This window comes from Heteronotia binoei, chromosome 1 (genome assembly GCF_032191835.1).
Source record: "Heteronotia binoei isolate CCM8104 ecotype False Entrance Well chromosome 1, APGP_CSIRO_Hbin_v1, whole genome shotgun sequence".
NCBI lineage: Eukaryota > Metazoa > Chordata > Lepidosauria > Squamata > Gekkonidae > Heteronotia > Heteronotia binoei.
The window spans coordinates 7,410,451-7,433,730 of record NC_083223.1 but is presented as its reverse complement, the minus strand read 5'-3'; the positions used below and the strand labels follow the sequence as shown (position 1 = coordinate 7,433,730).

Below are 23,280 nucleotides of genomic sequence, written 5' to 3'. Positions count from 1 at the left end.
GAATTTTAAGCTGTTGAATCAGTAAAAGATGTTTAGGTTACACAGGAAAATTAAGGATTGCATACATTTAACATCCCATACATTTAACACCCCCCCAAAGCCCCTCCCACATTCCCTCCTTCCCCAATGGCTTCAAAGTTCGTGTACAATTTTCATTTCAGTCTAACCACACATTAGACTGCAAAGGAAGTTATACTGTAATATTCTGAAAAGCTGTTTTCTTACCTGTGCAGTTCTCGAGGCCTGATCGATCTGATTGATAGTTGTTTTGGTATCAAGTTCTGACTCAGTCTCCATTTTCCTCTGAGAGGCAGAGGTCTTTTTATCAATATCTGCATCCTTACTATAGGAGTATCCAGGTTTATCTCCTGTGTCTAGGCTTGTTTTTTCAAAATGTGATTTGGAATTAGATTTCACGTCCTCTTTAAGGCTGGGATGCCCCTGTTTTTCTAGTGCAGAAGGAACGGCGCTCTCTGAGGGCGGCCGTCCTTGCCGCTCAGTGTCCTCGAGTAAAGTCAACGGAAGCGCATCCCTTTTCGGACTGCTGTCTTGTACCAAATCACTTAGCTCTAAAGTGTCTGCTTTGAGCAGCTTCTTCCTTCCCAACGGAGGCTGCACTTGTACCGTACTGTGTCTCCCAGCTTCCTCCGGTCCAGAAGTCCTTCCCAAGCTCTGTTGGGTTTTGTGTGGATCTACATTGCCTATAGTCCTGTGAAAGGAAAGGGGAGCTGTGCTTGGGGTAGGGTGCCCTTCTGGGGCCTGGAGCTCACCTTCTGACTCCCCTCCTCTGTCATCATTTATAAATACCGATTCTTCCTGAAGAGCAAAGTCCCCCAAGTTCTCTTCAGGCTCTTGCGCTTCCGGCTCCCGCTTCAAGTCATTAAGTTCCGCATAGAACTTCTCCTGGTCAACGGAACTGTTGGGGTCTGTCTCGTAGTTACCTACTTTGTACGTGCTTTTGCTGCTGTTCTCCTCGATCTGAACCACGTTGAGCTCTTGACCGCTGAAATGTGCCCGTATTTGATACAGATAAGTCATGACGGTCAGTTTGTCGGGGATCGCTAACAAAACCATGTCAGAAGGCTCGAGCAGTCGGGATATTCCTAAACTGGCAAATCCATCGTAGGCCTTAAAATGAAGAGCAGAGATAGTGTTTTTGAGGTGATGGTATTGCCATTCTACACAGAATAAAAAAGCAAGCTGGCACAGATACTGTCATGTGCAGAAAAAACACCACATATCATTTGCTGGGACCACAAAACTCAGCTATGTTATAAATCAATGGAAAAATTTCCAACAGCCTCATATAAAAAAATCGCCAGCAGTGTTCCCTCTAAGCTGTGTTAGCGTGAGCTAGCTCACAATTTTTTAGCCTCTGGCTCACATATTTCTGTCCTAGCTCAGGAAAAACGGCCCCAGAGCAAATTAATTTATGCAGCAACTCACAACTTTAGCGCCACTAGCTCACAATGTAGAATTTTTGCCCACAGGACTCCACAGCTTAGAGGGAGTATTGATAGCCACCACTGTTGGCCACTGTTATAAACGTCAATCAAGCTTTTTTCTTACAGTACCATCCTAGAAGCAAACTAAAAAAGGGGAATATTTTACGCAAATTAAGTGCATTGGCAAATTAGCCAGATAAAACAGACTATATAGCTTAAATAGTTTGTGCTCTCAGCCACACAGTGAAGTTCTTCTTAAAAGATTCAGAAGTCCTGTTCACGCAGCGTGTTGAGTCCGTGTTAAACTGACCCGGTTTTGTTCCGAATATCTTTGTTCCGGATATTATCGTTCATGCTGCAATTCAAATCACTCCGTGGTGAAACCGTCTTCTGCCATTCACACGACGGAACCATGCAGTTTTTTTTTTGTTTCCCCCACTATTATGAGCATGCACACAGTACGTGCATATGCGCATGTGCATATGTCAGAAAACATTATGTGGTTATGCGCATATCGCTAAGTAGTGGAAAAAAAAACGGCGACCGTAAACCAGATGCCTGAGGCTCCTTTTGCTCCGGGACAGCCTTCAGACATCCGGAAGTTGGTTACTATCACAGCAGAACTATCCAGACGGAGAAAACTACGAGGTGAAACCGGGACAACTCAAAAAACACCACAAAGGAGCAGGTAACAAAATAATCCGGTTTGGAGAAGGATTGGGAGGGGGTGACAAGGATTGACTACCGGACAACTCAAAAAACACCACAAAGGAGCAGGTAACAAAATAATCCGGTTTGGAGAAGGATTGGGAGGGGGTGACGACGATTGACTACCGGAAGGCAGATGTTGCTGTCTGATCAGCCACTTTTAATCCGGTAGGAAACAGCAGTGAGAACTGATTAAACTGTGCGTCTGCACAGGCCCAGAAAGAGCTTTTAGAGGGTCCAGTGACGTCCCTGCTTGCATCCTTCGCAGTAGAAAACCCTGTCTCCAACCCTGCGCCAGAACCTACTGTTTCTTTACCACATTTTTACTACCACCATCAACAAAAGTGTCGGCTCTCAAAGTAGCTTACAGAAGTGAGTAGAGGCTCACTGAAGTTCCTCCCCCGCCACAAAATTTTGTTAGTCTTTAAGGTGCTCCCGGACTCTTGCCCTTTTCTACAGCAATTAAAAACAAATACAAATATTAACACAACCAGGGTAGTATACAAGCCCGTAGCCAGAAAATGCTATGTGGGGGGGTCCCGGGGGATAATATTTTTGGTAGGGGGCTGCAGGGTTTGGCTGCCGCTTCCCTCAAGTGGCCAGCCCAGCCCCAGCAGCAAGAGCCACCAAACAGAGAAGGGACTTCCCTTTCTCCCCCCCTTGACTATTGAAGAAGAAGAAAATGATGATGATATTGGATGTATATCCCGCCCTATACTCTGAATCACAGAGTTTCAGAGTGGCTCACAATCTCCTTTATCCCGCCCCCCCCCCACAACAGACACCCTGTGAGGTAGGGGAGCTGAGAGAGCTCTCACAGAAGCTGCCCTTTCCAGGACAACTCCTACGAGAGCTATGACTGACCCAAGGCCATTTCAGCAGCTGCAAGTGGAGGAGTGGGGAATCAAACCTTGTGGGGTGGGTGGGGCTGGAGAGGGCTCCCACAGCAGCTGCCCTTTCAAGGACAACCTCTGCCAGAGCTATGGCTGACCCAAGGCCATGCTAGCAGGTGCAAGTGGAGGAGTGGGGGAATCAAGCCCGGTTCTCCCAGATAAGAGTCCGCGAACTTAACCACTATACCAAACTGAAGGGACTTGGGGGGTTTCTCTTTTTCAGAGAACAATGAAGCCAGATGCCCAAGACTGGGGTTGCGGTGGAGGGGGTTGTCCAGTTCCAACCTGGGCTGGAAGGGCACGTCAGGTGCGCACTCTCCCTCTTGCGCTCTCTTTTGTACTGTCTCTCTTTCTCACACTCTCTCACCCTCCTTTTTCCTCAGGTCCCATCACCAGCTGCATGAGTCAAAGGCATAATGGAAGCCCTCCAATGGAGGGGCCCTACAGAGGGAAAAAGCGTTTAAATAGAGTGGCCTCACCCTGCCAGACCCCACCATAGCTACGGGCCTGCAGTTGGAGCCCGGAAATTCGGGTATAAGTCCTCGTGATGCTGCCCGATTGCACTGCTTTAATATTTTGCAATCTGCCTTCAGTCTCCGTGAGAAAGGCGAATCGATCCATAAAAACCAAGCAAATGAACAACGGTGCCATGAAACTGGCTGGATAACCTTGAAATAGCCACTCCCAATCTCTCTCAGATTAATTCCACATCACAGTTTCGCTGTGAGGATAAAGGGGGAACTGGGCAAGATAAAAACACGGTGTGGATCCATTACAATACAACACTGGCAAAATCTGAATCCAGGCACGTTGGAAGCGAACACGTGGAATTCTAGCAGGAGCTCCTTTGCATATTAGGCCACGCCTCCCTGATGTAGCCAATCCTCCTGGAGCTTCCAGTAGGCCCTGTACGAAGAGCCCTGTAAGTCGGGGTGGAATTCTAACAGAAGCTCCTTTGCATCTTAGGCCACGCCCCCCTGATGTAGCCAATCCTCCTGGAGCTTCCAGTAGGCCCTGTACGAAGAGCCCTGTAAGCCGGGGTGGAATTCTAACAGAAGCTCCTTTGCATCTTAGGCCACGCCCCCCTGATGTAGCCAATCCTCCTGGAGCTTCCAGTAGGCCCTGTACGAAGAGCCCTGTAAGCCGGGGTGGAATTCTAACAGAAGCTCCTTTGCATCTTAGGCCACGCCTCCCTGATGTAGCCAATCCTCCTGGAGCTTCCAGTAGGCCCTGTACGAAGAGCCCTGTAAGCCGGGGTGGAATTCTAACAGAAGCTCCTTTGCATCTTAGGCCACGCCCCCCTGATGTAGCGAATCCTCCTGGAGCTTACAGTAGGCCCTGTACGAAGAGCCCTGTAAGCCGGGGTGGAATTCTAACAGAAGCTCCTTTGCATCTTAGGCCACGCCCCCCTGATGTAGCCAATCCTCCTGGAGCTTACAGTAGGCCCTGTACGAAGAGCCCTGTAAGCCGGGGTGGAATTCTAACAGAAGCTCCTTTGCATCTTAGGCCACGCCCCCCTGATGTAGCCAATCCTCCTGGAGCTTACAGTAGGCCCTGTACGAAGAGCCCTGTAAGCCGGGGTGGAATTCTAACAGAAGCTCCTTTGCATCTTAGGCCACGCCCCCCTGATGTAGCCAATCCTCCTGGAGCTTACAGTAGGCCCTGTACGAAGAGCCCTGTAAGCCGGGGTGGAATTCTAACAGAAGCTCCTTTGCATCTTAGGCCATGCCCCCCTGATGTAGCCAATCCTCCTGGAGCTTCCAAGGCTCATTTTTGTAAGCACTTGGGGGACTGGCTACATCAGGGGTGTGTGGCCTAATATGCAAGGGAGCTCCTGCTAGAATTCCACCCCTGCTTGTGACCAAGATTGGGTTATACAGAGAAAATGAAAGGGTGTGGAGACAAGATCCAATTCATCACCACCTCAGCGCACCTCTTTTTTGTCTTTCACATAATTTAATGTGTCATTCCATCCTATGAGAACCAAGAACATGATGGACTGGGCAATACGGTTGCATATTAGGCCACAACCCCCCTGATGTGGCCAATCCTCCAAGAGCTTACTAGGCTCTTTTTTGTAAGCTCTTCGAGGATTGGCTACATCAGGGGTGTGTGGCCTAATATGCAAAGGGCTCCTGCAAGAATTCCACCCCTGAAAGGATATGTTAGGGTTGTGAACTCCACGTTGGAAAATTCCTCGAGATTTGGAGGTGTAGCTTGGGAAGAGTGGAGGGATCTCAGTAGAACATAATGACAGAGTCCACCCTTCAAAGAATCCACTCTCTAAAAAGGGCATTTTCCGCAGGGGAACTGATAGTCTAGAGATCAGGTGTAATTTTGGGAGATCTTCCAGACACCACTTGGTCGTTGGCAATCCAAGGATACATTTAAAAAAACCTAAAAATGTGTGTGACACAGGAATTCAAAAAAGAACCCTATCATTTAAAGCTGAGAGTACTTAAATGAGTTTTACTTGAGCAAGCATAAGAAAATAAGAGAAGCCATGTTGGATCAGGCCAGTGGCCCATCCAGTCCAACACTCTGTGTCACATAAGAACATAAGAGAAGCCATGTTGGATGAGGCCAATGACCCATCCAGTCCAACACCCTGTGTCACACAGTGGCCAAAAAACCCAGGTGCCATCAGGAGGTCCATCAGTGGGGCAAGGACACTGGAAGCCTTCCCACTGTTGCCCCTCCCAAGCACCAAGAATACAGAGCATCACTTGCCCCAGACATAAGAACAGAAGAGAAGCCATGTTGGATCAGGCCAATGGCCCATCCAGTCCAACACTCTGTGTCACATAAGAACATAAGAGAAGCCATGTTGGATCAGGCCAGTGGCCCATCCAGTCCAACACTCTGTGTCACATAAGAACATAAGAGAAGCCATGTTGGATCAGACCAGTGGCCCATCCAGTCCAACACTCTGTGTCACATAAGAACATAAAAGAAGCCCTGTTGGATCAGGCCAATGGCCCTTCCAGTCCAACACTCTGTGTCACATAAGAACATAAGGGAAGCCATGTTGGATCAGACCAGTGGCCCATCCAGTCCAACACTCTGTGTCACATAAGAACATAAGAGAAGCCATGTTGGATCAGGCCAATGGCCCATCCAGTCCAACACTCTGTGTCACATAAGAACATAAGGGAAGCCATGTTGGATCAGGCCAATGGCCCATCCAGTCCAACACTCTGTGTCACACAGTGGCCAAAAACCCGAAGTGCCATCAGGAGGCCTATCAGTGGGGTCAGGACACTAGAAGCCATCTCACTGTTGCCTCCCCACAAGCACCAAGTTTACAGAGCATCACTGCCTCAGCCAGAGAGTTCCAACAATATGCTGTGGCTAATAGCCACTGATGGACCTTTGCTCCATATGCTTATCCAATCCCCCCTTGAAGCTGGCTATGCTTGTAGCCACCGCCACCTCCTGTGGCAGTGAGTTCCATGCGTCAATCACCCTTTGGGTGAAACAAACTTTTAGCAAAGTTAAAACAAAGAAACGCAACGTGATGCCAGTCTGTGATTTAAAATTTGTAATTAAGCTTTCTTCTAGGCAAGGAAGTGCAGAGATTTATTTTGGCTTCAAAGTGCAGTTCGATGCCAGAAAAAACAAATCAGCTGATAGGATTCTTTTCGTTTATACTTACAGAGAGTGATTGTGTTCCAGCCAGGGGTTTTTTTGTAGCAGGAACTCTTTTGCATATTAAGCTACGCCCCCCCCCCCCTGATGTAGCCAATCCTCCAAGAGCTTACAGGGCTCTTAGCACAGGTTCTACTGTAAGCTCCAGGAGGATTGGCTACAGCAGGGGGATGTAGCTTAATATGCAAAAGAGTCCCTGCTACAAAAATAGCCTTGATTCCATCTATCTAATAACCACCTTGTTTCTTGCTTTGCGGGGCGGTGGATCTACTAACCACCTCAAGAAAACTCTTCAGTATTCCTGAGTCAAACACATGAGGCCACCTCTTCTTGTTATAGCCCTTTAAAGAAAGTGCTCGAAGCATCAGGTTTTTCTCGTTTTGGAAAATCACAGCTGTTTCTCAATTTACCATTAATTATTACTACCCAAGACAAGTCCTGAAAGACAGTATTGGGTTTCAAGGAAGCCTTTCAAAGGCACTCTGGGCATTGGTGAAATTTTAAAAAAAACATGTGAAATGCTGATGAATTTAGTTTTTACGGCCGTCTTTTCTTTCTTTCTTTCTTTCTTTCTTTCTTTCTTTCTTTCTTTCTTTCTTTCTTTCTTTCTTTCTTTCTTTCTTTCTTTCTTTCTTTCTTTCTTTCCTTCTTTCTTTCTTTCTTTCTTTCTTTCTCATATAAAAATCTTGGGAGAAGAGCTGTTGCGAATGGTCCAAATGAGGGTTAGGAACTGGGTCAAAAGCACGACTGAGAAATCTAGTGGGCTAAACCCCTGAAAGTACTTTCTGCGGTTAACAGGGATCTTTTGTTACCCTTTCCACAGGAGGGACATATGAACATATGAAGCTGCCTTCTACTGAATCAGACCCTCGGTCCATCAAAGTCAGTATTGTCTACTCAGACTGGCAGTGGCTCTCCAGAGTCTCAAGCTGAGGTTTTTCATGCCTACTTGCCTGGACCCTTTTTAGTTGGAGATGCCGGGGATTGAACCTGGGACCTTCTGCTTACCAAGCAGATGCTCTACCACTGAGCCACCGTCCCTCCCGGTGATGGAGGAGAGACAATACTTGTGAATATATTCTTCTGCAGTAGTCTGTTAAGAGGCTGAAACAGCAATGACATCACTGGAATATTTATATGCATGCGTATGCACATTTCAGATAGCACATTATGAGATTTGAGCAGTGCTGGATTAAGCCCTGTGGAGGCCCATAGGCAGTCGAAATCTTGGGGGGGGGGACCCTCACAAATTATCTCAGAGTCAGACCACCTGCCCTGCTATCCGTGGCCCCTGCTTTAGCCTGCAGGCACCTTCTCAAAAGCTAAAGGGGAGAGGCAGAGAGAGGCAACAACAGCTGCGGCAGCTGTACCAGGCAAGTCAGGCAAAGACCAGCTCAGTTGCTGGCTGCGGGTGCAGGCTGGGAGGGCTACAAGTAGGGGGGAAACCGGAAGGGAAACCAGCCCGGGGCCCCTAAAGCAGGAATCCCCGATCCCCGGGATGTGGAGCGGTACCGGTCTGTGGCCTGTTAGCAACCAGGCCGTGAGATGTATAATTATTTCATTATATATTACAATGCCGTTGTTGTTGTTGTTACGACAACATTGGATTTATATTCCACCCTCCACTCTGAATTTCAGAGTCTCAGAGTGGCTCAAAATCTCCTTTACCTTCCTCCCTCACGACAGACACCCTGTGAGGTAGACGAAGATATTGGATTTATATCCCGCCCTCCACTCCGAAGAGTCTCAGAGTGGCTCACAATCTCCTTTCCCTTCCTCCCCCCACAACAGACACCCTGTGAGGTAGATGAAGATATTGGATTTATATCCCGCCCTCTACTCCGAAGAGTCTCAGAGCAGCTCACAATCTCCTTTTCCTTCCTCCCCCCAACAACAGACACCCTGTGAGGTAGACGAAGATATTGGATTTATATCCCGCCCTCCACTCCGAAGAGTCTCAGAGCGGCTCAACATCTCCTTTCCCTTCCTCCCTCACAACAGACACCCTGTGAGGTAGACGAAGATATTGGATTTATATCCCGCCCTCCACTCCAAAGAGTCTCAGAGCGGCTCACAATCTCCTTTACCTTCCTCCCCCACAACAGACACCCTATGAGGTGGGTGGGGCTAGAGAGGGCTTTCCCAGCAGCTGCCCTTTAAGGACAACCTCTGCCAGAGCTATGGCTGACCCAAGGCCATTCCAGCAGGTGCAAGTGGAGGAGTGGGGAATCAAACCCTGTGAGGTGGGTGGGGCTGGAGAGGGCTCTCCCAGCAGCTGCCCTTTCAAGGACAACCTCTGCCAGAGTTATGGCTAACCCAAGGCCATGCTAGCAGGTGCAAGTGGAGGAGTGGGGAATCAAACCCGGTTCTCCCAGATAAGGGAGCTCTGGCTGACCCAAGGCCATTCCAGCAGGTGCAAGTGGAGGAGTGGGGAATCAAACCAGGTTCTCCCAGATAAGAGAGCTCTGGCTCACCCAAGGCCATTCCAGCAGCTGCAAGCGGAGGAGTGGGGAATCAAACCCGGTTCTCCCAGATAAGAGAGCTGTGGCTGACCCAAGGCCATTCCAGCAGGTGCAAGTGGAGGAGTGGGGAATCAAACCCGGTTCTCCCAGATAAGAGAGCTGTGGCTGACCCAAGGCCATTCCAGCAGGTGCAAGTGGAGGAGTGGGGAATCAAACCCGGTTCTCCCAGATAAGAGAGCTGTGGCTGACCCAAGGCCATTCCAGCAGGTGCAAGTGGAGGAGTGGGGAATCAAACCCGGTTCTCCCAGATAAGAGAGCTCTGGCTGACCCAAGGCCATTCCAGCAGCTGCAAGTGGAGGAGTGGGGAAACAAACCCGGTTCTCCCAGATAAGAGAGCTGTGGCTGACCCAAGGCCATTCCAGCAGGTGCAAGTGGAGGAGTGGGGAATCAAACCCGGTTCTCCCAGATAAGAGAGCTCTGGCTGACCCAAGGCCATTCCAGCAGCTGCAAGTGGAGGAGTGGGGAATCAAACCCGGTTCTCCCGGATAAGAGTCCGCACACTTCACCACTACACCAAACTACACCAATCATATTCTTTTAAACACACAAATGATCTCTGCGTATTCTCTGCTGTGCTACTCGTTTCTAGCTCTGCTAAATAATATTTTTCTCTAAGAATACCCAATAGGTTACGGGCTCCAGTTGTGGGCAACGGTTGTTTTTTAGACGCCAGTTGGGCAGCCAAAAGCAGAGATTTTAGAATACCTATGCGTGTGTGATTGCTGAAGTGCAAGCAAGTACTAAAATAAAGCTGAAGAGCTTTCAGGCAAAATAGTGGTAAAGTTCATAGTGGTAACTTGATGGTATACAAAAGCCATATTCACATGGCAACTTAGCGGTCTAATTAGGTGATTCTGCCCATACAATCTGTACGATGAGCATATAGAGAAGATTGTCCCTGCTCGCATCAGGCCTTCAACCTCAAGGTACTCATCAGAAGTTGGGAGCAGGGGTGGCCATAGCATCCAGCAAATACTTTTGGTGTAATCTGGTGTAGTGGTTAAGTGCACAGACTTTTATCTGGGAGAACCGGATCTGACTCCCCACTCCTCCGCAAGCGCCTGCTGATGTGACCTTGGGTCAGTCACAAGTTCTCTCGGAGCTGTTCTGTTCAAGAGCGAGTTCCGTCAGAGCTCTCTCGGCTCCAACTACCTCGCAGGGTGTCTTGTTGTGGGGAGGGGAAGGGAAAAGAGACTGTAAGCCACCCTGAGACTCCTTTGGGAAGCGGGTGAGGTCTAAACCCAATTTCCTCCCCCTCTTCTTCTATAGCCAACATCTCCATCCAGTGGATTGCGTTTTTCAATACTTCATTATCATAGCGGTGTGCTGCCCTGGTTGGTGTGCCACAGTAGGCCAAGGAAAACCAGGTTTTAATCCTGATTCTAACATAAAAAAACTTGCTGGGTGTTCTTGGATCAGTCACTCTGTTTCAGCCTCACCCTACCTCACAGGTGTGTTGTGAAGATAAAAGGGGAATCAGGAACTACGCATGCTGCTCTGAGGCCCATCAGAGTTCCTTGGGGAAGAAGAGGAGGAGATTGGATTTATACCCCGTGCTTCACTCGGAGTCTCAGAGTGGTTTACAACCTCCTTCCCATCCTCTCCTCACAACAGACGCCCTGTGAGGTAGGTGGGGCTGAGAGAGCTCTTCAAGAACTGCTCTTGAGAGAACAGCTCCAAGAGAACTTGTGACTTACCCAGAGCTCTTCTTCAGGCAGGAGCTCCTCTGCATATTAGGTTACGCCCCCCTCCCCGATGTAGCCAATCCTCCAAGAGCTTAGAGAGCTCTTAGTACAAGGCCTACTGTAAGCTCCAGGAGGATTGGCCACATCAGGGGGGAGTGGCCTAATATGCAGAGGAGCTCCTGCTAGAAAAAGAGCCCTGGATTCACCCAACGTCTCCCAGCAGCTGCAGGCGGAGGAATGGGAAATCTGCGCGCCTAACCACCACACCAAACTGGCTCTGGAAAAGGCACGATAGAAGTACACTACACGGGTAGACAGATTTAGCAATAATTTTGTTCATTTATAAAAAGAGATTTCAGTCCAGAAGGCTGCTAGTGATAGTACAGCACTTTGGTGAATTTACGGAAAGCAGTAGAACATAAGAATACTCCTGCTGGAGGGACGGTGGTTCAGTGGTAGAGCATCTGCTTGGTAAGCAGAAGGTCCCAGGTTCAATCCCTGGCATCTCCAACTGAAAAGGGTCCTGCCGGTCTGAGTGGACAATACTGACTTTGATGGACCGAGGGTCTGATTCAGTATAAGGCAGCTTCATATATGTTCATATGGATAAGACCTATGGTCCATTCAGTCCAGGATCCTGTCTCACACATCCAGTTCCTCTGGATGGCCATCAACAGGGCAGAGAGCCCAAGGCATTCCCCTGATTTTACCTCCTGGGTATAGTTCTCATAAGGACATCAGAAGAGCCCTGCTGGATCAGACCAGTGGTCCATCTAGTTCAGCATCTAGTCTCACACAGCGGGCAATCAGTTCCTCTGGACAGCCAACAACAGGACAGAGAGGTTGAGGCCTTCATAAGAACATCAAAAGAAGCCTGCTGGATCAGGCTACTAGTCCATCTAGTCCAGCCTCCTGTCTCACACAGTGGCCAACCAGTTCCTCTGGAGGGCTAACAACAGGGAAGAGGGACCGAGGTCTTCATAAGAACATCAGAAGAGCGCTGCTGGATCAGACCACTGGTCTATCTAGTTCAGCGTCCTGTCTCACACAGTGGCCAACCAGCTCCTCTAGAAGACCAACCAGAAAGTCAGAGAGGCTGTGGCCTTCCCCTGGTATTGCCTCCTGGCTCTGGGATTCGGAGGCTTAATTCCTCTGAATGTGGCGGTTTCCCTCAGCCATCATGGCTAGTAGCTATTGACAGACTTATCCTCCATGAATCTTCCATTCACATTTCCCAGAGAAGAGCAGAAAAGCTCTGGTTCTGTCTTGCTGCACTTCAGCCCGAAAAGTTAAAAAAACAAAACAAACTATCCAAAGCTGTCAGATTCCGTTGCCTCTATGCAATATATATCAAGATATGGCCTAATCAGAGCTCTTTTTCTAGCAGGAGCAACTCTGCATATTAGGCCACGCCTCCCTGAGGTAGCCAATCCTCCAAGAGCTTCCATGGCTCTTAGTACAGGGCCTACTGTAAGCTCCAGGAGGATTGGCTACATCGGGGGGGCGTGGCCTAATATGCAGAGGAGCTCCTGCTAGAAAAAGAGCTCTGGACCTAATATTAATATGCTCTCTTGGCTTGACTTCGCGAACGAAGGTTTAAGAAGGGTGCAGTAGTCCACGTCTGCTGCAGGCTCGCTGGTGGCTGACAAGACCAATGTGGGACAGGCAGATCCGGCCACAGTGGCTGCAGGGAAAAGTCTGATTTGGGGTTGGTGCTGTAGCAGTGCGATTCTTCCTCAATCTCCTTTTGTCCTCAAGACCAGCTATGCGTGCGTTCTCAAAGGAAGAGACAGCCTGGTGGATGGTGTGCCTCCATGCTTTGCGATCTGAGGGTAGGTCAGACCACTGGTGATGGTTGAAATATTAATATGCACAAAGGTGTAAAAAGGTGAGTTACTGGAAACACTGGTTATGGAAACCATCTTGTATATCCTAATGCTCCTTACTGTGAGCCAAGCTGAACTAAGCCAATCAGAAGCAATTGATCCAAGGGGCTAGTGCTATCCAGACTTCTGACGTAAAAATCATTCTGTTTTAATGTAGGGACACTTTTGAAACTTAAGAGGTTTACAGCCATAACTGAAGACTATCTTTGCGAGTACGGATACTCGTTTTCTGTTTTCTATCCACAATGATTTCTTAATTAAGAACTGAAAAACGAACGCCCATCAACACTTTGGCCAGGTGATTGACAGACATCAACTGCAGTCCATCAACAAAAGCACCACAGGCGGTATTCGAAACATCTCTGCTATTCTTCAACAAACTGACATATTGGCCAAGGTCAGATGTCAAAGGTAAATATCTTTCTCCCCGTTCAATGCTGCTTTCAGAAACAAGGGGGGGGGGGGAAAGTTTAAGGAGACACCTGGAATGACAAGCTTTTTGGCTATACCTGGTTTCAACCTGTAATCTTATAGAACTCCCATCAAAATTTTGGTATTCATGCGGGAGGGGGAAATTGATTCCTAAGCCACATTTTCTCTAAAAGGTGCATTTCTACAAATTCACGAGTCCTCCAATTTCCTTTTCTCCCCCTCTCGTCAATTTACGGGACAGAACAGAGGGGGACAAAAAGAGTCTTCTTGAGTATCCATGGATGGGGTTTTAATTGGTTAGGTGGAATCATTATCAAATGTGCTATACATCTGCATGGAATTTATACTTGATGATTGTTCCCAGGGCTGGGTTCATTCCAACCAAGGACACACGGGGTTATCGGGCAGAACTGTGTGAGCCTAGGAAAAAAAAATCTGCAGGAAGCAACTGAGAGACTCAGCATTAGCTGTCAGGCAAAGAGTTGCAAAGTGATGAAAGGGGGAAAAACTTGGCTTGGCATCAACAATTGCTTCTTTAATAAAGGGAATGATCCAGCATTAGAGAAATGGGCTAACCAGTTCCTGAAGATACCCCCTTCCCACCCTCTGTCACCATTTTGAAGAAATAAAAATGGCCTAATTGGTTTGTACACGTTTAGCGGCATTTGTTAAAAAAAAAAAAAATAAAGATAGAACTTTCTATTTGCTGTGGTTTATAATCATGTTTGATTAGTTCTTATATTTGAAGTCACGTTTGATTAGCTCTTGTCGTTGCAGGATTTTGAAGTTAAACACGCTGCCATAGAAATCGGCGTGATGTCACAGATAATCCTCTTAGGTCATCGAACGGCTTAATGCATAATTTCAAAAAAGAAGGCGAAGTATTCACACTGAGTTCAAAATTCTTCATTATTATTTCCCCCCCAATGAACATTTTATACTGTGCTGCTGCGGCAATGAGTGTGTAATGTTTCAACACCTCTCCCATGTTCGGAGAGGAAGAACACATAACTCACTAATGAACAGATGACTTTCACAATATTGCAAGTCCATCCAATAGTTTGCACGGGATTTAGGTCAGCTTAGGTCGATACCAAAAATCTACACTCATTGCACATTTTTTCCTCTATGAAATATATGCTTGCATTTCTACAATGAATTGTATACATTTCCTACATAAAGGGCAGGGAGTGTCTTAAAGGAGAGCATTTAATTTTTCTCCCCCTACGCATTATCTCAAATTTCATAAACTGAAATTAAAAAAAAAGAAAAAGATCAGTTTGAAGTATGAAGTCATACTGCCGAGATGAAAATTAAAAAAGCAGCTAATAAAACGAATTGAGCTGATTTGCAGGGAGTTTTGTTGTAGGCGAATCAAGTGGAAAATGAGCAATTTTAAAATGGATCCCTCTAGGGCCAGTGCCTTGAATCTTATGGAAATTAAAGTTTGTAACTACAGTAAAAGACTTTTGTATGGAAACAGCATGAAGAACCAAAGTGTATCCTTATTGTTAGATGGAGTCTCAAATCACTGAACTCATTTGAGAACATCCCTTTATAACCCGTACGTCTAAAGAGTATTAGATTACCTAACTTCATTGAGGATTATATACCTGGACCCAGAATGCTATCAGACAGATATTTCATTTTTGTCATTTTCTTTTAAAATAAAACTTGTTACCTTACCGACAAAAAAAAAACCTTGTTCAATACTCGGCGTAATGTACAAAACTCTATGCACCTTACTGCTTAGTTTAATTGACTGCTCTGGATAAAAGCCTATGTGAAGATTTATCTCAATTTCTCTCCCTTTCTTTAACAAATGCCGTCGTCACTGCTTATTATAAACCACAGTCACAAGACCTTTTATAGTAAAGTAGTGGCCACACAAGCCTCGAAGCAAGATAATTACAGAACAATGACATCTTGTGCTTATAATTAAATTATTAAGAAGAAATAGGATGATCACAAGAGACCTCCTACTCTTCCTTTTCTCTCTCTCGGAGCTATTGCAGGCTGGTGGTGGAAAGAGCTGTCAAGTCACAGCTGACTTGTGGGTTTTCAAAGCAAGAGAAGTTCAGAGATAGTTTACTGTTGCCTTCCTCTGTGTAGAAACCCTGGGCTTCTTTGGTGGTCCCCCGTCCAGACCTCGGATTCAGTGGGAGCTCACAGGAGCACAGCTCCTGAACCTTTCTGAGAGTTCCACCTCCTCCTTTCTGAGAGTCCAACCTCCTTGTCCATTGAATAGTAGGTGCAGCTGCATAACAATCCCTGGATGAGCTCCACCACCTATTTTTCTACAAAATGACCCCTGCCCCCATCCAAATGCTAACCAGGGCTGAGCTTCTGAGATCTGGCTAGCCTGGGCCGTTCAGGTCAGAGCTATGTAAGCTACATAAACATTAAACTCTAATGCCAACATGGCACTTGTTGCCAGTGTTAAAAAACATAACAAACTACAGTCAATACTGCATCTAATTTGAACCGGGGGAGACTCAAAACCTCCTGTGCTCCACACTCAGCTTCACAACCTCAAAATTAATAAAAACCTGCAGTGATCCAAAAATTGAAGCAATATCTTTGGTCCTTACCTTTTTGTTGTTCTCTTTAATATCTTGAGGATTCAGGGACTTGTAATCACTGAGGGAGAGAATGACACATTGGGTATGTACGGTATTTTGATAAAAGCAACCATTTTTTTTTTAAAAAAAACAGACCACTATCTTTAAAAAGATAGCAGCATAAAAACAGCATCATACAGTAACTAGCAATTTCACCGCAATCCAATCCACAAAACTAACAGTGCAGAAAATTAAAAGAATCAATCAATCAATATAAATACACAGTCTGCATCTTTCACTGCCTGAAGCTTTTCATCTAAAAAAAGGAAAAAAAACCAAAAACCAAAATTATGGCAGGGTACATGAAGGTGGCTCCGACCACCAAATTTACCACAAGGTAATCCTCCGTTGTCATTGTACAAGAACTATCAGCTTAGTGGTCTCATTTCAACACAACATAATTTTTGTAATAGTTCCTGAGCCTGTTATTTGAATGAAGTTAAGAAGGGGGGGGGGGGAAACTTTATGAAGGAGAAAGGGGGAGTTGGGGCAGAGGAAAGTACCAGCAAGGCCGCACAAGTATGGACCATTTCACAGTCTCTGCTACCTCTCGTAGTATGGTTACATGTTAAAAATAGGAAAAATGAATGGACATATTCCAAGAAATAAAGCTGGATTCATAAAACAGCATGTTTGGTTTTAGCACAATTTAGCGAGAAGTTTCTTACTTACATCAGATCGGGCCTAAAATGGTGCAATATAGCACAGAAAGACAACCCATTTCGCCAGGAGGTGGTGAAATTTGTGATTTTTACTCCCCTGTAGTTTTTTGTAACTTCTTTGCACCAAGCGAGCAATGACTGACTGGCATTTGGCTTCCTCCCCAAAATGGGACTTGGGATTGGGCTTGGCTGGAAAAAAAAATCAGAAAAAGAAAGGAAGAAAAAGAAAAAAGCATTAAAGAATTTCATGGGAGACAGGAATTAACATTAATTGACCTAACTAGACGATTTGCATCCTTTGATGTCGGTTGAGGTCCTTCAAAGCTGTCAGTTTACAATCGCTACAACTTGGAAAAAGACACAAATCTCGAGTCATTATCTACAGACTTAGCCTTTAGGCACTTGTCTCTGAAGGTTGGGATATACAAGATTCCAACCCTGTACACAAGAACAGGCCAAGAACTACCCGGAGAGAAACAGGGAAATAAAGTTCTTTAAGACTCCAAGGCATATTTGCTGCATCGTCAGTAGTTCATGTTACGCACCCTTGATTCAACACACAGTCCTGGGAAGGCTTCCTGCCAGTTAAAACCTTTGCGTTTATAACAACAAAGAGCGTTCCAGCTCTCCCCAAGCAAAGTGTACCAGAAGTTGGGACGTTCAGCTGCAGCACAATATGAGAACAAGAGTTGTGATGCTATGAAAACGAAACCATAACGAGTACACGCAACTGGAGTACGACGATAAAAATACTTTAATACATCAACATTTGCTCGCTCAGCTTCGTGCATTCGACAAAATGCAAATCCCTGGCTTTCGCACAAAAGATTTCTTAAATTTTTTGGGGGAGGTTAAAAATATTTCTTACATGAATTTAAATGGGGAAAGCTATTCAATAGGAATTCATTCTGGCATGAGATTTTGCAACAAATCAAAATTATAATGGGATATGAAATTCACAGAGAAATGGTTTCCTTTTATTGAGTTCATTACAGCAAATGACACTCAACCACACAAACTGGAATATCTTGATCTTCTCTACCTATAAGTTTGTAATATTTTCCTTCAATTTTGGGGGTTTTTTGTTTCTTTTCTTTTTACTAATACTTTTTTATTTCTCTTTTTTTCTACCTTCTTTTTCTTTTACTGTGCTAGTCGTGGATCGCACCTAATTGTAATTACCCGATAGTAATTTTTGAAATAACCTGCAATAGTTTGCATAGAAATATTTAGGTAGTTAAGAATTCATAGCAATGCATAATTAATAGTTTAATGATAATATGGGTTCAATTAGATTGACTGTGTTTGATACAGGAATTATTGCCTTAATTTTAACTTTGTTTTCATCTTGACCTCTCTCCTTGGATAGAAAATGGTCTACATATCTGGATATATCTATATATAACTTAAAATCTTTACTCAATATTTTACTGTATGTATGTAAGTATTTATGCTGGTTTATAACCCGATTCCATAAGATTAATTAATTGCATATGAATATTAATACTGATATTAACTTGTATTTTTTCAAAAAAATTAATAAAATATATAAAAGGGAATACATTAAAAAATCTCAAGCACTACTGCGGGAGGAAGAAAAAAAAAACCATGAACATGATTATTCGGCTTCAAAAATATTTTGGTATACACACACACACACACACACACACACAAAGCCAAACTCCCAGGGAATGTCACAATCAAAGGTTAAAAATACACAGTCACAAATTGAATTTTATTTCTCAACAGTACAAGTTTATGAACAGTCCTCTCTGGCTGCCTATTTCGGAAAGGCCAACGATGCCCCCGTTTGACTAAAACGTGCCAGTGCTTAGCAATTAAAATGTCAGCCTTATTCTGATTTATGTTTTTAGAGCTCGTGGCAGAAGGCATTACAGTCACTGTAAGGAATACCACAAAGGTAATTTCTCATTTTTATTGACTGTTAGACAAATAAGGCATGATTGCACAAATAGACCTAACAGATAAGGCAAAAAGATAGGATCTAATTGGTACACCCTTCAGCAGTGCAGAGAGAGATGCCAAACGATTTGCTAGATGCCTAAAGTGTATTTTGCTGTTGTTTTAAGAGTTAATGCTTGTGTGTTCCTAGGATAAGGATGCTGAAAAGGGATCCTTAAATAAAAATCAGGCCAAACTCTGGAGATGTTAATGGATTTATTCATGGATAGACTAATGGGTGTGACAAAACATATTGCAGACGAAACGCTTTTGTAGATAATAAGAAAATAAAAAGGAACAGGAAATGATGATATTTGAAGTACTTTTTAATGGTTTTGTCTCACTTGTTCTTTAAAGGTATCGGCAGTTTATACCTTACTTTCATAAGGACCCTGTGAGGTAGGTTAGTATAAGATGGGGGTGTACAATGAAGAAGAAGACTGCAGATTATACCTCACCCTTCTCTCTGAATCAGAGACTCAGAGTGGCTTGCTATATCTTCTCCCCCCACAACGGACACTCTGTGAGGTGGGTGGGGCTGAGAGGGCTCTCACAGCAGCTGCCCTTTCAAGGACAACTCCAGTGATAGCTATGGTTGACCCAGGGCCATTCCAGCAGCTGCAAGTAGAGGAGTGGGGAATCAAACCCGGTTCTCCCAGATAAGAGAGCTCTGGCTGACCCAAGGCCATTCCAGCAGCTGCATGCGGAGGAGTGGGGAATCAAACCCGGTTCTCCCAGATAAGAGAGCTATGGCTGACCCAAGGCCATTCCAGCAGGTGCAAGCGGAGGAATGGGGAATCAAACCCGGTTCTCCCAGATAAGAGTCCACACACTTAACCACTACACCAAACTGGCTCTCAGTGTGCACCATACCAACATTTCCAGCTCTCATCAACAATTTACAGCCCAATCCAGAGAATCGCCGTGTAGCTGCGCTCAAGTGCAGAACTAGCATCGGTGGCCACAGTCGGCTTCCAAAGGGGAGACGTTATGCCACACTTGGAGGGGGAGAGCGGCCCGACGAGCAAGAAAGAACCTGTCGCCATGGTGATTCCGCCCAGGCGCATGCCATTGGCCCACTGCCGGGGTGGGGGAGGCACAAGCTCGCGCAGGACCACGGGATTGGCCAGCCCGTTGCACGTGACTGGGCGAGGGGGTAGAAAGCCTGCGCCTGAGAGGCTGTCAATCCCCTCACTCCCTCCTGCTGTCAGAGACTCTGCCAATGGCAAGCATGCAGGCAGAGGCTTGCGCAGACAAGCAGGAAGTACCAAGTGCAGGAGTTCACTGTCCGAGACAATGGCTAGAATGTGTGTCTGGGAGCGGCCAGACCAAGTCCAAAAGACACCCCCCCGGAACCCCCCCCCCCCGATGTTGCCCTGTTGCTGCCCCCTGCTATATGCAAGGAACACCTCCTCTGGGGGCCGCAGAACTCAGAGCGCGAGCCGCTGGGCATGCATCCACTTCAGCAGCACCACCTTAGTGCCCTGTGCACAACAGCCCTGTGGGGTCGGGTAGGCTGTCAGCCCAGGCAGGCTGAGGGGCAGCACTCCCCTCCCCTGTCCAGCCACACGGGGGGCAGCGTGGTGGCTCATAGACCGTTCCCCCCCCCCCCCAAACCAAGTCTGCCCACCCTCCCAGGCATTCCCTTGGAGAGGCCATTGATGGGGGGAGGGGTTGCTCAGGGAACGTGCAGCAGATGCCAAACAGGAGAGACAACAGAGGGCACAGCTCAGACTCTATTTTCCCGGAACAGAGTGCAACAGTCTTCCTGGTGTGCGGTGGGCAGACTCGCTATGGGCGGGGCTCCATTCAGAGAGGCAGGCAGAAACAGCTGAGGGAGTGGGGGGGGGTGACGGAGTGACACACGTGGAAACTTCTGTGTTGGAGTCCCACCTGCAAAATGGAGACAGAGATCAACACCACCTGCAGGGGCGGCTGGAAGAGCAGGCTGCATTTCAGCCAGGCGCTCTCTTAAAGGGACAGTCTCTGACGCACCTCCCCACAATGGAGCAACTGCCACACCCCCCCATGTCCTGCCAGGGGTTGGGAAAGCGGCAGAGGGCAGACAAAGGGAAGGGAGCAGGCAGCAGCACAGGGTAGCGGGGTCAGCAAATGCCCCCTGCTGGAGCCCACTGCTGGGTTCAAGTGCCAGAGATGCTCACACACCGAGCAGTCGAGAGTGAGAGGAGGGGGAGAATGGGGGGGGGGGAGACAGTGGAACTTACCCAGCAATGGGCAACAGTCCTCGCATGCAGAGCCTCTGGGAGCCCAGAACCTGTGGAGACCTGGAAACAAGAGTAGTTAGCCCCAGGGGAGAGACCTCTCTCTCCTCCTCGCAAGTCAAAGATACTGTCAAAGCAACTGCGCAGTGCAAAACCCGTCACCAACGTGCCTGCCTGTTCCTCACTCTAAGTCTGTATGGCTGAGAGCTCGCCAGCAGACTTCCCACCACGCGAAGCTGTCCCTAACAACTGAGTTGTGCGACGCCAGAGTGGAAGTATTTCTAGGAGGGGGGAGACCACGATTGGGTGCTGGGGAGGGGTCTCGTCAGCCTGAGGCACGAGGGGATTGGCGAGGCAATCACGCTGCTCCCTAAGGTGTTTGCGAGCTTCTGCAGTGGCGGAAGCGGCCTTTGTTTTTGGTTTCAACGAGTGCCTATGGGACACGCCGCTGTTTTTGCAGGTGTAACATTGTGCCTCTTGGGGGGGGGGTGTCATGGCCCAAACTGCTCAGGAAGCTACCTAAGCCTGGCCACGCCCCCAACTCCACCCCCTCCTTTGCCTGAATCCCACATTCCACCTCACTTCCGCCCACACTTGGGCACAGCCCTCAGGTGCCGTTGCCCTCAGGCGGAGTGGTACTCTGGCGGCCCCCCGTGCATGTAACTCCCCTCCACTGTGGCAGCACCAGTCATACGCAAACCCTTCCTGGACCCACGTAGCGGCTCGTCTGCTCCCAAAAGACTTTCCGCCCCCCCCCCCCCCCCCCCGGATTGTGCTGTTAATGACTCAACAGGCACTGTTGATCTCCATGTGAGCAGGTGGCAATTTTTAGGCAAGCTATTAAGAGGCACAGAAACCAGGAACATTTTTTTTAAACAACAAAGCAGAGAGCGAGATTACAAAGAATAAAAACCAAATGGAGGCTGAAGGGTTAAAATCTCTCTCTCTTCCCTAGACAAGGCATACTGAGGCTGCAAGGGCTTGCAAGCCGCAATTTACACAAGATGGCTACCTTCTTCCCATCTGTTTGAGGTCCTCAGCATCCTAGGAACTCCTTCAAACTCATGAAGAAAGGCCGCATGACGGCATGGGGTAGGACCAAGTGATGTCGCGCTTTCATAACACAGCCCGCTTGGATCCGGTCAAAGTCAACCATGGCCTATGTTTCAGTTGTGCTCTAGCCCCAAAGTCTCACAAGCAGGAACACTGAGCTTCATGGCTGAGGCGCATGTTTGGATTCTTGAACACAGTCTGGTTCTATAGCCAGTAAACCAGGGGTGTTGAACTCATTTGTTATGAGGGCCAGATTTGACATAAATGAGACCTTGAGGGGCCAGATCGTGTCAGGTTGGGCCGGACCATGTGTGTACCTATTTAAGATTAGGTAGCACAGATAGAAACTTTATAAAGGATACAGACAAACACAATTAAGTATATTTATAAAAATTTAAAACATGCTTAAAACGTTAGCATTTTTTGGTCTTGTATTTCTCCCATGGGATCCAAGGAACCAGGCAAAGGAAGCTCTGGCTCTTTCCTTCCTTCCCCAGGAGGGGGGGGGGGAGGGAGAAGAGCCTCAGCCAATAGAAGGGAGAGAGACTTGGCTCAGTAGCTTTGCAGTGTGATTGAGAGAGCCTGGAAAAAACAAGCTCTTCCTCCCCCCCCTTCCTCCCCAACGGAGCAGCCTCAGCCAATGAAGAAAATAGAGGTTTTGCTCTGTAGCTCCTGTGCGATTGAGCAAGCCTGGCAAAGCAAGCTGTTATGCAGAAGGAAGCAAGATATAGGGAGAAGGAAGCAGACGACAGCCAGTTGCTCGGGGGCCTGATAGGAGCCTGCTTTGGCCCTCGGACTGCATGTTTGACACCCCTGCAGTAAACCATACTGGATAACTTACAGCCCTGTCATAGTTTAATTATAGAAATCCAGTGAAAACTTATCTGCATAAAAATAATTTACTTCATTTATACCCTCCCTCCTTTCTCCCCAACAGGGACCCAAAGTAGGTCACACTGTTCTCCTTCCCTCCATTTTTCTCCTCACAAGAACCCTGTGAAGAAGGGTTAGGCTGAGAGTGTGGTGCTAGCCCAAGGTCACCCAGTGAGTTTCTATGGCTGAGCAGGGATTCAAACTTGAGTCTAACAGATTCTAGTCCAACACCTCAACCTACAAACCACACTGGCTCTTAACTGAAGTTAATGAGACTGGTACCCCAGTCCTAAGAAGCACGACACACACGTCATGTAAATAAAAGGCTATGACCAGAGTTTTCGTTCTGAGGGAACGCAGTGTCCCGGAACCTCTTTGTGGAAACAAAATTCTCAAAAAAAAAATGTTTAAAAGCTCATGAGGGGCACCCCTGTGTTTCTCCTTCATTTCCCTCTTGAGAGTTCCAGCACATCTTTTTCCAGAAAAAAGGCCCCGGCTATGGCCATGAGATCTAGGTGTAAATCAGCTTCACACCAAGTGCTAACAATTGAAACAAAAATGGAAGGAAGTTTTTAACACTACCAAAAATGTTTGTCGGGGGGAGGAACCCACACAAAAATTTTGAGTTTAGTCCTACAAAATATCAGCATTTGCCACATTTGTATCTC

The 23,280-nt window shown here is 46.9% G+C and overlaps 1 protein-coding gene across 1 annotated transcript in view; it reads right to left on the bottom strand.

Annotated features, from left to right (window-relative positions):
- EHBP1 (EH domain binding protein 1) overlaps nucleotides 1–23,280 on the bottom strand; it is a 527,871-nt gene that overhangs the window by 179,635 nt on the left and 324,956 nt on the right. The window contains 3 exon segments of the mRNA XM_060230596.1: nucleotides 226–1,128; nucleotides 15,811–15,859; nucleotides 16,513–16,691. Coding sequence (XP_060086579.1) covers nucleotides 226–1,128; nucleotides 15,811–15,859; nucleotides 16,513–16,691 — 1,131 coding nt within the window.